This window comes from Panthera onca, chromosome A2 (genome assembly GCF_046562875.1).
Source record: "Panthera onca isolate mPanOnc1 chromosome A2, mPanOnc1 haplotype 2, whole genome shotgun sequence".
Classification (NCBI taxonomy): Eukaryota; Metazoa; Chordata; class Mammalia; order Carnivora; family Felidae; genus Panthera; species Panthera onca.
Window position 1 is genome coordinate 79173924 of NC_138340.1, and position 15247 is coordinate 79189170.

Genomic DNA, 15247 nt, shown 5'->3' on the forward strand with positions numbered 1-15247 from the left:
AGAAAGAAAGAAATGTGTTGTTCAGACCACAAAGTGACTATTCTGTCACAGTGTCTGTAGCCAAAGGACTGCCACCATCTAACGGATGTGTGGCCTAATAGGGAGGCCCTGGCCCTGGCTCTCCCTCTAGCAGCCTCTGGCTGTCAAGTGGGTCTTGGAGGGAGAGGAGTTGGGAAAGAAGTAAGGGAACATTTCTTTGCTCAACTTGACTCAGCTTCTGCTATTGAAGAAAAGGAGGGCTCAGCTACTAAATGGGCTAGTAGATGTTTTTTCAAAAGCTTTTGTTAGGAAAATTTTATTCTTCTGAATGATGTCCAGTAGAATTATGTGAGCCATGTTTGTAATTTTAAATCTTGTAGAAACTTAAACAGGTGCAGAAACAGGTGAAATTAGAAGCGACTAAGGGTGGTTCAGTCCCACCAACTGTGAGATCATGACCTGAGGCGACATCGAGAGTCAGATGCTTAACTAACTGAGCCATCCAGGTGTCCCCCGACATTTGTTTAAGTGCAATAAATTAAATAGAAAATAACTGTGTATTATACGCATTAAGGATAAATATTATTTTGTAAGATTTTTTAGATTTTTAAAAAATGTATTATTTTGAGATCGAGAGCATGAGCAGGAGAGGGGCAAAGAGAGGATCTGAAGCAGGCTCTGTGCTGTCAGCACGTAGCCTGATGCAGGGCTCAAACTCATGAACCGTGAGATCATGACCTGAGCCAGAATGAAGAGTCAGATGCTTAATGACTGAGCCACCCCGGTACCCCTCTAGATTTTTAGTAAGGCAGATGCATGTATATATTTCTGACTGTTGACTCCAGATGTGAAATGTATTTCTTAGTGTGAGACACATTCAAAAATTGAGCAACAGTTTCTTACATAATAAGTTTACATTTTTTGATGTTGATTTTTTTTTTATTACGAACAAATATATGAGAACACCATTATAAAATAATCCAGTATGGAATAAGATTCATTGTGAGGCAGTGTAGATTGGACTATTCAAGGGAGTTGAGTTTCTGATATCCTGAAAGGCACAGCTTGCCTCCATTTCCATCTGTGAGCCCTGAGGTGTTCGCCCAGCAGAGTCCCTGAGCAGGGGTATGTGTGATGGGTGGCTCTGGAGTCACAGCCTGGACTGTACACGTGGCTCTGCTGCCCTCCAGCTGTACGACCTTAGGTCCTTCTCTTAACCTCGTTTTCCTGATCTCCAAGTGGGTATACTGGTAGCATGGTAGGGAGATGATAAGGATTAACTAAGACAGTGACTCTGAAGTTCCTGGTATAGTGCCTGGCAGAGAGTCATGCCCCATAAACAGGCTCTTAAGATGTGTGGTATGATGAAGCTCTAAAAGATTGTTGAAGGGGCGCCTGGGTGGCTCAGTCGGTTAAGCATCCGACTTCGGCTCAGGTCATGATCTCTTGGTTCGTGAGTTCGAGCCCAGCATCCGGCTCTGTGCTGACTGCTAGGAGCCTGGAGCCTACTTCGGATTCTGTGTCTCCCTTTCTCTCTCAGCCCTCCCCACCTTGCACTCTATGTGTATCTCTCAAAAATAAATAAATGTTAAAAAATAATTAAAAAAAAAAAGGATTGTTGAAATCATACCCATGTACCTCTGTTACTTTGCACAGCTGATAACCTGACTAGTGATTTTACTACTTCATTAGTGTTATTTCCCCATTTAATGTTTCTTCAATCAGTAGTAGCATGATTTGTTTTTAATAGGTTATTGAGGACACCAAAGAGAAAAGAACCATCATCCATCAAGCGATTAAATCTCTGTTTCCAGGATTAGAGACAAAAACAGAGGATAGAGAGGGGAAGAAATATATTGTAGCCTACCATGCAGCTGGAAAAAAGGCTCTGGCAAGTAAGTGTGTGCATGACCTGGCATTTCATCTGTCTGTTGGTCACGGGTGGCATCCTGCTTCTCGTGTTCCTTGCCTGTTCGTGTTCAAGGGCTACTTTGCTGTTATGCAGAAAAGGATATCAATCATGTCATTCCTTCAAAGAAGGTGAATAATATCACTTCAGATGCCAGCACCATCCTGCAGACTGTCTGGTTAGGGGCATTAGGTCTCTTATGTGAGTGAAGATTTGCTACATTTACAGTGGTGCCTGAGCGATAGTCGTAGCAATTTGATATGTTCCCTGAAGAGCAGAGTGGGCTCAGCGGCAATTCAAGAAGAAAATGGAAGGACGTTGCTCATTCTGTATTCTTAATGGAGGAGAGAAAGCTTTCAGATGAACAAAAAGTCCCTGTGGCACATTGCAAGAGCTGTTGCTTTACAACCCTGAGTCTCTTCTTCACTCACACATAAAAAACATGGAATACATGGCAAAGCGGCCCTCCACCCAAGCTCATCTTTCATTGTATATAATTCATTTGAAATGGGTGTGTTGTCAGTGAATTTCTTTGATATTTATGCTCTAAAAGAATTTCTACAGCCATATATGCTTGCATATAATCTTAAGAAGAATTTTTCTGCCAAATCAGCAGACATAATTCTAATGAAAATTAGAATGGGAAAAAGATAGTTCCTCACCTCATTTCCTACCAATGATGGCTTCTATTAGTAAAGAGTCGTTTCTAGATAAATTTGTTAGAGGAATTCCAAGACTACATAACAAAAGACTTCGTGTGGTTAGTGCTTTGTGAGTATTCTCTCAGGCTAATGCTGTGAATGGATGAAGCCTTAATTGTTTATAAGTATGATTTTAGTGAAATGGGGGAGGGTATAAAAAATGGGAGCAGAGATAAGTTTAGTTAGCTGTGCCTGCAAAAACTATGTAGTCAATTCGGTCAGTCTGGATAGTGACACAGGAATCAGAAATCTTGAGCAGCTGGGGAAGAGAAGGCGGACATTGGAGGTCACTTCCCCGGAGATACCAAAAAGAAAATGAGATGATGTGTTCTGGAACAACTGAGGGCACAGGTTGCTAATCACCTCTCAAACCACAGACAAATGGCTTGGCTACTGTGTGTTTCTCTGATGTCTGAGTCACAGTATAAGATAGTACCTTAGCATGCTTTCTTCCAGCCAGGGTTCTTCAGCAGAATTAAACCCCATGGAGAATGATTCGAGTGCCTCTTTTTGCATTCTCCCAAGCTTGGCAGATAGCTAGTAACTATTCTAGATCTGGAGGAGAGTGGGTGACTTAACTACTGCAGCATTCAGTCTTAATTGTCTCAAGGAGCCCAGGCTGAGAACGGCTGCTAGGGAAATGCCCCTTGTAGAAAGGCAGTCCCCATCGGTCAGCCACCCTCTTTCAAAGGCGAGAAGAAAAAGCAAAATCTTGCTCTGCAGACTCCTGCTTCTTGGAAATGATCTTTGTTTCTTAGAAGATGCTAGGCTTTGTGATCGGCAGGGAGGGATGTTAGGGCATTTGCAGGTCACGGTGGCCTTTCAGTTTCCCCACCCTTTCCCCTCAAGTGACTGGTGCCAGACCTCTCACGTTTTGTCTGTATCCACATTTTCTAAGCTTATGCCACACCCACCTTCTTTTTTCTTTCCCAAAGAAAAAAATTTCCTTCAGATTTTTCAGGTGAGCTGCTGAGCATGTATGACGCAAACCACCCTTCTCCATTGCCTTTACACATCTTCAGTAAAATATGAATTTCCCAGTTTAAAAAGAATCACAAAACCAGGTCACATTGGATCGTCACTTGCAAAGAGATCTAAACCTTTTGGGCTTGAGATGTGGCATTTGGTCAAAGATAGACTAGATGTCTGAACTGTTGTCTCCCACCCCCTCCTAGACCCAGGCACTGGAGAGCCTGCGTTCACCTCTTGCAGCTCTAGCTCCAGCTCCCTCCCAGCGAGAGTACCTTGTTAGTTAAATACCATTGGAAAAGTAGAGAGAGCTAGGATCCAGGACTGTTCTTGCTTCTGTAGACAGAATCCAGTGCCAATGACAGCTTGTCTTCTTGGGCTGCCTTGCCTAGCATTTGAACGATTACCTTTTACTTATTTTTATAAATTTATTTTTTTATTTTGAGAAAGAGAACACTAACAGAGGAGGGGCAGAGAGAGAAGGAGAGAGAGAATCCCAATGTGGGGTTTGAGGTTCATGAGGTCATGACCTGAACCAAAATCGGGGGTTGGATGCTTAACCGACTGAGCCACCCAGGTGCCCCTGAATGAATTAGCTTTTAAAGCTTCATTGCAAAGATAAGTTTATAGTGTTTTTAGCACTCCTTTCCTACCACACCCTGATATAAATTGTTACATGCATTATCTAGCAGATTTGCAATATTCTTACCTAAACTCTTCTCATCTAGAGCCATGCATCCTAAAACATGGGCATGGTGGATTCTAAATCATGGTGCGCAAACACTACAAATTACCAGCTGTTTTAACTCAGATGTTATTTTGTTTGTTAATCCAGTCAGATAGATAGGGCCCTATCTAAGTATAGTTTGATTCACCTACCAAAGCATACTTATGGTATTTTTCTGAAAGTATAATTATCATAAATCATTAATCAGGGAAATTAATTTATATTTTGAGAAGCATAGTATATATTCCAGATGCCTCTAAGAACTTCTTTTCAAAGGCTTAAGTAAAAGAAAAAGGAAAAATCCGCCACATGATATATAGAGGTTCTCCATACTTAGGGAAATGAATGGTTCCCAGCAGGGATACTGGATCAAGAGGCAGGCAGGACTTGTGCTCACCTGATGCAGGACTTGAACTCATGAACTGTGAGTGAGATCATTACCTGAGCCGAAGTCAGATGCTTACCGACTGAGCCACCCAAGCACCCAGGTTTGACTTTTAAAATGGAAGAGCTGTGGGCATATTGGTATCCTGAAGGGATAGAGCCAGGGGGGAGTGGGCAGGCAGAAATTATGTTAGGAGAGTAGTAGTGGGTGGAGCAGGGTCCTGAGGGTGCTGGCAAGGTCAGTGAGCAGGGGTGCAGTCGTGGAAATGGCCTCGAATAAGGAGGAAAGAATGTTCTGCAGGCTACCCCGTACGGTCATCTTTCTCAAACTACATTTTTTCCTTCCTTATTCATGAGGATCTCGGCTCAGTACATGAATCTTCCTGAATATGGTTTCTTCTGCTGTTGGTTTCTATTTCTGCTGTACTGATGCTGCTGTATCAGACCATCAGAAGGTTGCTTCCAGTGATCTCAGCCTGAGAATTTTTTGCATTCACATTTTAAATCAGAATGTCTTGAAAAAAAGTCTCAAAGTTATTTTAAATTCTCTTCAATTACAAAGCTACTCATATCCTACTTAGAGTTCTAAGGATTCAGAGTTGAGAAAGTCAAATTGCTCAAAATAAGTTGAGACTCGTTGATTTTTCTGTTATTCAAAATATTCCCAGTTAATTAATACATATGCTTGCTATTTTGTATCCTGAGTACACTTAGAAAAAGAACCTTTGTATCTGCTTTAGACAGAGGAGATAATTGTATGCATGCTCAGTGCTTGGTTTCGCTAATAAAAGATGCATGTGTGTGAGCCAAAACTCATACTCAGTTGTCATGGTCTCCCTCAAGGTGTAATAGCGTTTAGCTTTTTCACCTTGTGGCTTCATTTATTTCTCACCATTATAGTTGGTTGTGAATGCTCTGAAGGGGTTATTAAAGGAAAGTATAGCTTGCACTTCATCAATTTTTATCACGGACATTTTCAGACGGGTGCACAAAGTAGTATTGAACCACTGTACTCCCATCACCCATCTTCAGGATTGACATTCTGTTGTTTTTCTGTGATCTTCTCCTCCCGCTTATTTTTTCTTGTGGAATGTTTTAAAGAAAATTCTACATAGCACTTCATTTCACTTATCAGTATTTCAGTATGTATTTAGCAGCTAAGGCCTAAAACCCCATACCAGTATCACATCCAACATAAGGAACAATAATTTCTTAATATCTAATACTCAGGGCACAGTTTTTCCCTGTCTCAAAAATGTCTTTTACATACAGATTACTTGTCAAATAATGATAGAAACAAGTTCCGAACATTTCATTCAATAGATAAGTCTCTTAAGTCATCTCAAATCCCTTTTAATTTATCAGTTCTGGAGAACTGTAATGATTTTTTTCAAGTAAAGTTGTTGTACCTGACTGCAGGAAACTCATAAAACCCAGAAAAACACAAAGCAGTAATTACGTAGGTAATCTTAAAAATAATCTTAGGTAGTACTCTGTGAAAACAAGTCTCTAAATGTGGAAGCATTTTGTATTCAGTCTTTTTTTAAGTTCTTATTTAAATTGCAGTGTGTTAACATAAGAGTGTAATACTAGTTTCAGGTGTATGGTGTATTGTATTCAGTCTTAAACCTTTTGCTACATCCCGCGGGTACAGACAGTGTACCCATGCAACTTTGAGGACGCACTGACATGTCATTGTGAGGAGGTTGAGACAGGGAGGCTTGTCCCTGTAGGTGAGTTTTCTCCTCGTTCACCATGTGCCTCTGAGACATTCCATTGTTCGTGTCTGAATGGCTGTTAACCCACCACATGACTAGCAGGTGCCGTAGCAGTCCTCGGTAACCTGTCCATGCGATCATTTGCATGTTCACCTCTTAAGCACTTTAACGTTATTCTGAATTAAACATTGCTCTCTTGTGCTCTTTATGCTGTGCATTTGGACAGAGGTCAGAACTGCAGCAGGTAAGAGCGGTTGGTGTTTCATGTAGATAAAATGAAATGCCAATGATTTTTCTCCCAAGTGCTAAGTATAGACAGTTTTATTTCACTGTAGTGAGCTGGAAGGAAAGCCAAAAATAATACTCTTATTCACAATCTTCTGAGGATGAGTTGTGAGGAATTCACACCAAGAGCCAAAGAAATACTTTTTTTCTCCAAGACAGAAAAGACTCACGTTCATATTTATCAGAAAGGAAAAGCCAATTGCCGAGCATACGTGCTGTGGCAGTTTTCCGAGATGATTTATTGGTTCATTTGTTCTTTACATTGTAGCATAAATCACTGGCCTATCGAGAATGCTTTTTGCCTTGACAAAGCCAGGTGTCTTAGCAACTTCAGTGCCAGGAGTTTCTTATCTCTGTGAAGAGGAAGGATTCATGAGTTCATGCTAAAGGATTATTTTAGGGACAAAGACAGGGAACATTTTTAAGAGAAGACGACTCTTAAGGATTGTATGAAGTATTTTTCCACAGTTGTTCTTTCATGGAGCTACAGAAATCAAGTGAATTAGATGTGTTCAAGTAACAGTGGCAGCTGTGTGTTGCTCCAGACCCATGAGTCTTATTGTACAGCGTCTGAAAGTGTGATTGTGGCTTACATATTTTCTCCCAAATGTGTTGATTTTTCAAAATCAAAGTTTAAATCCTAATATTTTTTTAAAAATCTGTCTCTACATTACAGTATAGTTAAAATGTTCGTTTAAAAGAATGCTTTTAAAAGTTCTCCGAAGTCTGGACAGATTTGCCAGTGTTCAGAAAGTTGAACAATCAAACTAACTGTAGTTCAGAAGTTAACGTTTAACTTGGCTTAATTTTTAGTTTCCTTTTACCCAAGAATAATGACCCATTTTGTTTTGAATGGCAGCTGCTTGCTCTGTCAGGTAAACATTTGTAAACCAACTAGTATTAACTAAACTTTTGTGACCGAAGTAGCCTTTGGAAAATTCAAACCCGTCACTGTGGCAACTTTCACAAACTTTATCCCCGTCCCTGTGGAGGCATCCAACCGGGGTGTGTGAACACCTGGCCGAGGATACAAAGCAAGGTGTATAGATGCCAACTGGAGTGCTGTTTCCCTCTGGACTGTGTGTGTTCTAGAAGGCCAGTACCCACTCAGAAGCCATCGGGGGAACAGTGGACCTCTCTGTTTCTCTGTGTGAGGACCGCTGTTTAGTCTCACTCATTTATCACACAACCTGCATTTCAGCTTTTGAGTGTAAATATGGACAATGTTGCGTACCCAATCACAGGAAGTATAATTCCTATAGTCTGCACAACTGTAACCATTTAACCTGTATTTCTTGTCAGACTAGATCTGATTTCTCACTCAGAGGTTCTCTGGTGAAAAATGAGCTTGTAGGTTTCATAAGAAAAAACTTAGATTGCTTTTATTATGGTATATATAACATTTAATTTTTTTGTTTTTAAGATCCAAGAAAACATTCTTGGCCAAAATCTAGGGGAAGTTACTGCCACTTTGTACTCTACAAGGAAAACAAAGACACCATGGATGCTATTAACGTACTGTCTAAATATTTACGGTTAGTATCTTGTTCTTGTGCCCATACAAAATCCTCTTTGCACGCTAATGAAAAAGGAGTGGGAAAACAGGCAAATGGATAGCAAATGTGTCTCCCAATTATAGTTTCCTTAGATAGTAGGTGAATTCTTCTAACTTCCTTGCTTATTGCCAATGATCCGAGGTGGAAATTCTTTAAGTAAGTAGTTCACGTAGAGCTGAGAGTTACCAGTCTGTCCAGCTGAAAGTAAAAATTAACCTGCTCCCCTGGAAGCCCATGCTTCAATGTGTTTGCTGGGATTTGCTTTACTAGACTGTAAACTCTTAATTCTTGGAGATTGACTAGATTGAAAACCTGAGACCAGTCAGATTTTCTCATAGGAGTGCAAATATAGCAGAGATGGAGTCTCTGAGGATGGGCCCGGTGCCGAAGAATTTTTCTTCCGTCATGGATACAGACACTGCAGCAAATCTGTGTGCAATGGAAATTTACTTTCTGATATATAGTAAACCCAGTTTAAACATGGTACACAGTGTGATACTTTGCTGTGGCTGCCATAACAAAATATCACAGACTGGTGGCTTAAGTAACAAACAAATTTTCTCACAGCTCTGGAGACTAGAAGTCCCAAGACTTGTTTTTTTTCTGAGGCCTCTTCTTGGCCTACAGATGGCCACCGGCTCTCCATGTCCTGCCATGGTCTTCCCTCTGTGTGCATGTGTCCCTGGCGTCTATGTGGTCAAATTTTCCCTTCTTTTTAGAACACCAGTCAGCTCGGAAGGCCCACCCTAAACTGGCCTCATTTTAACTTAACCCCCTCTTGAAAGGCCCTATCTCCAAATACAGTTACTGTTCTAAGGTAGTGGGGGTCAGGGCTTCCACATATGGATTTGGGGGAAAAGATCATTCAGCCTGTAGGACGCAGTACTCTGTAAGTAACATTTTATTTTACTCCAGTTGTTAGCTGTCTGGGAGAGAGTCAGTGGTACCTATCTGTACCTGAGCCTGGGAGAATAGACCACTGGGGAGGGAGTTCCTCTCAGATCTGCAGTTGGGGAGTGCACAGAGTTCAAGAAATTTTTCCTGTGGTTTTCCTTCTCACGTGGAACGGTTTCTGTAGAATACTTCTTAGTGTTACTTACACTTTTACATCAAAACTATTCCTACCCCTATTTTAGCATTTGGCTTTCTTAATGCAAAGAAATAGCATGTGTTTTTGGAAACTTCACATTGTTATTAACTTTTTAAAAACTGAAGATGTAAAATTTTCAGAGTGGTATGTTGTCAGAAATGAGTTTCTCTTTACCTTCACAGGTGTGTAATCTAATGAACAGCCTGCAATCAGTAGGAAATGCATTGTTTCCTTTGTGGTTACTGGCTAGCCAGTCTTTGAATGACATGCTACTCACTCACCACAAATGTTCTAAGTCGGGCCCTGCTAAGAAAGGAGTTATTTGGGTGGCGTTTACTTTCTTATATTTATTTTGAATCTTAAATTATGAGAAATACAGTTTCCTAATGGTGTGCAAGTTCATACGTTTGTTTTTGTTTTACCAGAGTCAAACCAAACATATTCTCCTACATGGGAACCAAAGATAAACGGGCCATAACCGTTCAAGAGATTGCTGTTCTCAAGTAAGTATAGAGTACATACTGGGACTCATTCTGCAGAAACCCTAGCACCACCTTCCAGAGTCCTCCGCTCCCCCCTTGAAACGGTTGCTTCTGCCTATTCAAAAACACATTTTTCTTTTTTTTCTTCTTACCTGTATTTTGTAACATTTTTACAGCAAACAGGTATTATTTGTGTGGTTTTTAAAGGATTTTTGTGGTAGAGCCAGGAGAATAAGTGCTTCTTTCTCTCCTTCCTCTCTGTTGTTCATTCATTATTAATACGAGTTATTTAAAATTTAATTACAAAACAGTGAATGAGCCCTTTTGTTACACACCAGGGATATACAGATGAAAAGATGGTCTCTGCATTAGAAGCAATTATAATTTAATGGAGCAGGCAGACAAGTAAATCAGAACTTATCACACAGTTCGATAAAAGCTAAAATGGGGGGTTGTTGGGACAGACCTGACAACAAAGCGTGGGGCTTGCTTTGGGGGGCAGGCCAGGGAGGCTTGCACAGAAATTGGGATGTGCGAGTTTTCATCTAATCAGGGCTTCTTGGCCTGTGCCATCACCTTTTGAAGTGGGTAATTCTTTGCTGGGGGCTGTCCTGTGCACGTTTAGCAGTGGCCCTTGTCACTACCCACTAGATGCCAGCAGCATTCTCCCCCAACCCATTCCCCTGCTCCCCAGCTGTGACAACCAAAAATGTCTCCAGATTTTGCCAAATGTTCCCTAAAGGGCAAAATCGCCTTGGTTGAGAACCACTGGTCCAGATTCTAGAAGGACAAGTTGGAGTTTCCTGGGGCCGTGAGGGTCTGGGGTTGCTGGTTTGAATCAAGAAAACAGCTTGTGAAAAGGCGCTGGAAACGAGTTGGGGAGCGCAGCACGTGGGGTACCTGGCAGGCATTTGAGTCTTGGGAGCTAGCAAAAATAAGGCTCAAGGGAATGGCAGGATCCAGATCCTGAGGGGCCATAGGACTCGGTGAGGATCTTGGACTTGACCGTGATATAATAAACAGAGGGATTGTGTGTAGGGGCAGGAGTAGGGGTTGTGACTGGAGCAGGTGGGTAACCCTGGAGATCAGGGCCATTGCAATGTCCTGGGGGTGGGAGAACGGAGCTCTGAACCCAGCCAGCTTAGTGAAAGGAAGGGGAAAAGATGTATTTGTAGCTCTGTGATGTCAAATTTAGGCTTTCGTCTATGCCCCCTCCTCCCCCCAAGGTAAGGAGTGGTGGGAGGGAGAAATAAAGGGACAGGAGGAAACTTCTGAGGGTTCTGTGTATGTTCGTTATCTTGAATGTGGCGATGGTTTCCTGGGCCTATTCACACGATAAAACGTGTACGTTTTGAATATGTACAGCTTACCACAGGTTAATTATGCTGTCATGAAAAGTCATTTATACTTGCTGTTCTCGCTTAAAGTAAATACATATATTTATTTGTAATTCCCATATTTTTTCATAGAGTTGAGGTGGCATCTCCTCTGCCCCACAATCCCCTGTAGTCCGCTGCTTTCCCACTGTTTGGATTCACTTGCAGTGGTGTTGGGGTTAAGCGTCCGGTTGCACCCTGCTGCATTTTCCAGTCCTTTTCCTCCTTGACCTTGGGATGGAGGCAGGATGTAGTAGTGAAAGCAGAGTAAGAACATCTGCTCTCCGTGACTTTACTGTGTGTGCAAATGCTGATGTGTTTGAAAGAGAGCAGCACAAGATACCTGAAGAAGTTCTACTTGGTGGCCTGTTCCTTTTCTTTCCATGACACATAGAATGTGGAGTCCTCTGCTGAGAGTGGAGGGGGCAGGAGTGGGGAGGGGAACTTGAAAAGAGTGTGAGGATTTGAAATCGCCTCCAGGGGGAGTGGGCCGGTGGGGGCTAGTCAGAAGTGGGGAACAGCAGTGATTTGAGGGCTCAGGTTTTCCATCCTCCATGGATGTGGGACACAGAAGGTTCTTGCCTTCCCTTTGGGAGCTAAAATATCATTGTAGACAATTCCTGTGCTTTCTGGCTGGCTCTGTGAATTTTTTTCACATAAATTAAAAAATAAGTAAAAAAAAAAAAAAAAAGTAAATTCATCGCCTGGCTGGCAGTCAGTGGAGCATGCAACTCTTGATCTCAGGATTGTGAGTTCGAGCCCCATGTTGGGTGTGGAGGTGACTTAAAAACAAAATCTTTTAAAAAATAAGTTAGTTTTGTTTTCATCACAGAAAGAACGAGGTAGAAAGTGAAATTTAGCCATAATTGTCCTTCCTCCTAGTTGCCTTATGCACAGCTCGGTGTGTTTTTTGTGAGCGACTCTTTTCCTTTGAACCAAAATATTTATATAGAATGTGTTCTCGTGAACAGTAAATGGTGTACCTCTTTCCCTTTTAGTACATAGCAAAAGATATTTAGATATATGGCGAATCCTAATTTATGAACTGTTACTCTATTTGGGGATGTTGACATTGTTTCCCATTTCTTGCTATTACAAGCAATTCCATGATAGACATATCGGTAGCTAAATCTTGGGCACATCTGTGAAAACTCCATTAAGATAAACTTAGCAGTGGAATTCTGACTTAAAGAGAATGTGAAACTCAGGTTTTGGGTTTTTGATACCAAGGCCTAATTACCCTATGGAAAGGCAGTACCAACTTACCACCTCTATTCTGCTTCCCCAGAATCCTCCCTAACACAGCTTGTGATTTAAAAAAAAAAAAAAGAAAAAAATCAGGGATGTCTGGGTGGCTCAGTCGGTTAAGCGTCTGACTTCAGGTCAGGTCATGATCTCACGGTTTGTGGGTTCGAGCCCCACATCAGGCTCTATGCTGACAGCCCAGAGCCTGGAACTTGCTTCAGATTCTGTGTCTCCCTCTCTCTCTGCCCCTTCCCTGCTCACACTCTGTCGCTCAACAATAAATAAATGTTAAAATTGTTTTTTAATAAAATAAATCATTTGCTAATTTGAGGTCAGAACATGGCATCTCCTTATTTTAGATTGCATTATATGATGTGAAATCTTTGAATATTTGGAATGAAGATATTTATCTCTCTTCTTGGTCAGCCACCAGGTGTCCTACTTGATCACACTGCGCTCTGTCTCCATAGCCCTTTGCTGCTTTTATCATCTTCCTGTTGACTTAGTAAGAAACCATATTAGACACCTCAGCGTTGGCCTTTGGAAAGCACATAGCACTTATCTCGCGGATGCAGGCTACACCCTTCGTTTGCTTAATGGATACCCGGGGCCAGGCAGGCGGCCTTTCCCGTGAGAACTGGTAGACAGGATAAACCCTCTCTGCCACACAGGCGTTTTAATTATTGCTGAATCGCTCAATCCTAGGGGTAAGCAGCATTGCTTTCCAGCTTCATGTAACTCTCCAGCCACCTCGTCATTTTCACAGGATCTCAGGCAGGAACAGCCTCATTCAGAATGATTTGTTTCTTTTCTTGCCTCTTCCTGCCAGTCTCCTTTTTGAACCTGGGCCAGTTTCAGTGCCTTTGTTAATAAGGGCTGTTATGCAACCTGTTGCTTACGTTGGCTCCTTATGTTTGAGAGTGAGATTTTTAGTATTCCCAAGTTATTCACAGAATTCACTATGAATTTACAAACCAGAGAGCTCCATCTGAGGTCGTCAAAATTACAACTGTGAACAGTATCATGAAGATACTGTCTATACCACTTCATCTCTTATCAGGGAATACCCATCCTTCAGAATGAATATAGCTCCTGCTTTCTCCTGTGCCAGTGGGATTCAGAAATACGTGTCTGTTGTATGTTCAAGAATAGACAATAGAGGGGCACCTGGGTGGCTCAGTTGGTTAAATGTCTGACTTCGGCTCAGGTCATGATCTCATGATTCGTGTGTTCAAGCCCTGCATCAGGCTCTGTGTTGACAGCTCAGAGCCTGGAGCCTGCTTCGGATTCTGTGACTTCCTCTCTCTCTCTCTCTCTCTCTCTCTGTCTCTCAAAAAGAAATAAAGAATTAAAAAACTTTAAAATAAAGGGATTGGCAACAGAATGTGATCCATCCATAAGAAGGAATGGAGTATTGATGCATACTACAGCATGGGTGAATCTTTAAAATGTGATGCGGAGTAAAAGAAGTCAGGCACCAAAGGCCACATATGATCTGATTACATTTATATGCAATGTCCACAGCAGGGAAATGTGTAGAGACAGAGAGTAGGTGAGTGCTTGCCAGGGGCTGCAGCCAGCGGGAAAGGGGTAAGTAGGTGTAGGGTTTTTTGGGATCATGGAAACGTTCTGGGATTAGATAGCCATAACTGTTGCACAACATTGTGAATATACTAAAAGCACTGAACTTTGTAACAGTTAAAATTACCAATTTTAGGTTATGTTAATTCTATCTCAGCTTTAAAAAGAAGAAAAACAACAGAGCAGGCACCTCCATGGCTCTCTCAGAGTACCCTCCAGGATCTCCCCAGAGCTGCCAGGTTGCCTTAAATATTTTGTTTCTGTGTAGTTGTTACTGACCAAAGAGGAGTTCTGTCCTCGTCTTCCTCACTCTGTGCATCATAATCCCTCTGCCTCCTGAATTCTTTGGGATATAGTTCCTGGATGAATTTATGCCTTGTTGGTTCCGCCAGTGTCCCCCTCTATATGCAGTCAATGCCTGGTGCCCCTTTGCTCATGGAGCTGCTCTGAGCAGCTGGTCCAAGGCTGGACCTGACCTGCTCTGTGCTATGTGGTTCTCAGGTTGGACAAGGGGTTGGTGGTGGGGAGGGGATGGAGTATGAGCTCTGCCCGTTTCCCAACTTCTGGTTAGCTTCCTACATTTTGTGTTAATTAATGGGGCAATGACAGATTTTTTTTCTCAAATTTGGTCAGCCTGCTTCTGCACATATTGAACTAGGAAACAAATAAGCTGATTGATATGCATCAAAGAATTGATTGTCCTCAGAAAGTATAGGGAAATTTTCAGCAAAGAAAAAGAGAATTCTGTGAGATGAAATGGCAAGGTAGGGTTATATAGGTGCATTTTAAGCAATTTATTTAACTCAGTAGCAGCATATTTTTAACTAAGGAGTAAGATAAAACTTACCCAAGAATTTTTCACGTAACACTGGGACTTCAGACACTGCAGGGCACAGTTCACTCCTTTGTGGGGCTGCGTCCACGATCTGCTACTTTGGGTGTATAGACCAGGCACTTTGGGGCAGAGCTCAGCCTTTTATACAGGCCCGAGGCCCAGAATCCACTTTCAGACACACACCCACACTTCCAACTCTTGTATTTCAGGCCACAGCTGGACCATGTCTCCCGCTAGCAGGAATGAGCTCAGGGACCAGTGCTGAAAACCAGTCTAGAGCGTAAAGTATATTATTCAACAAAGTGAAGCACAAACGCTCTTCATTCTAGTAGTTCTCAGAGTAGCTATCTTTTCAGAGGAAATCTGAATTTAGAAAAACTTAAAACTGTTTTCTTATGTGCAATGATATT

At 41.9% G+C, this 15247-nt stretch overlaps 1 protein-coding gene across 3 annotated transcripts in view; it reads left to right on the forward strand.

The window, feature by feature from the left end:
• Positions 1 to 15247, forward strand: part of PUS7 (pseudouridine synthase 7) — a 54280-nt gene that overhangs the window by 14061 nt on the left and 24972 nt on the right. For all 3 annotated transcript variants that reach the window (XM_060633828.3, XM_060633829.3, XM_060633830.3), the window contains exons 5-7: positions 1730 to 1874; positions 8096 to 8207; positions 9744 to 9821. In XM_060633828.3, coding sequence (XP_060489811.2) covers positions 1730 to 1874; positions 8096 to 8207; positions 9744 to 9821 — 335 coding nt within the window. The remainder of the gene's footprint in view (positions 1 to 1729; positions 1875 to 8095; positions 8208 to 9743; positions 9822 to 15247) is intronic.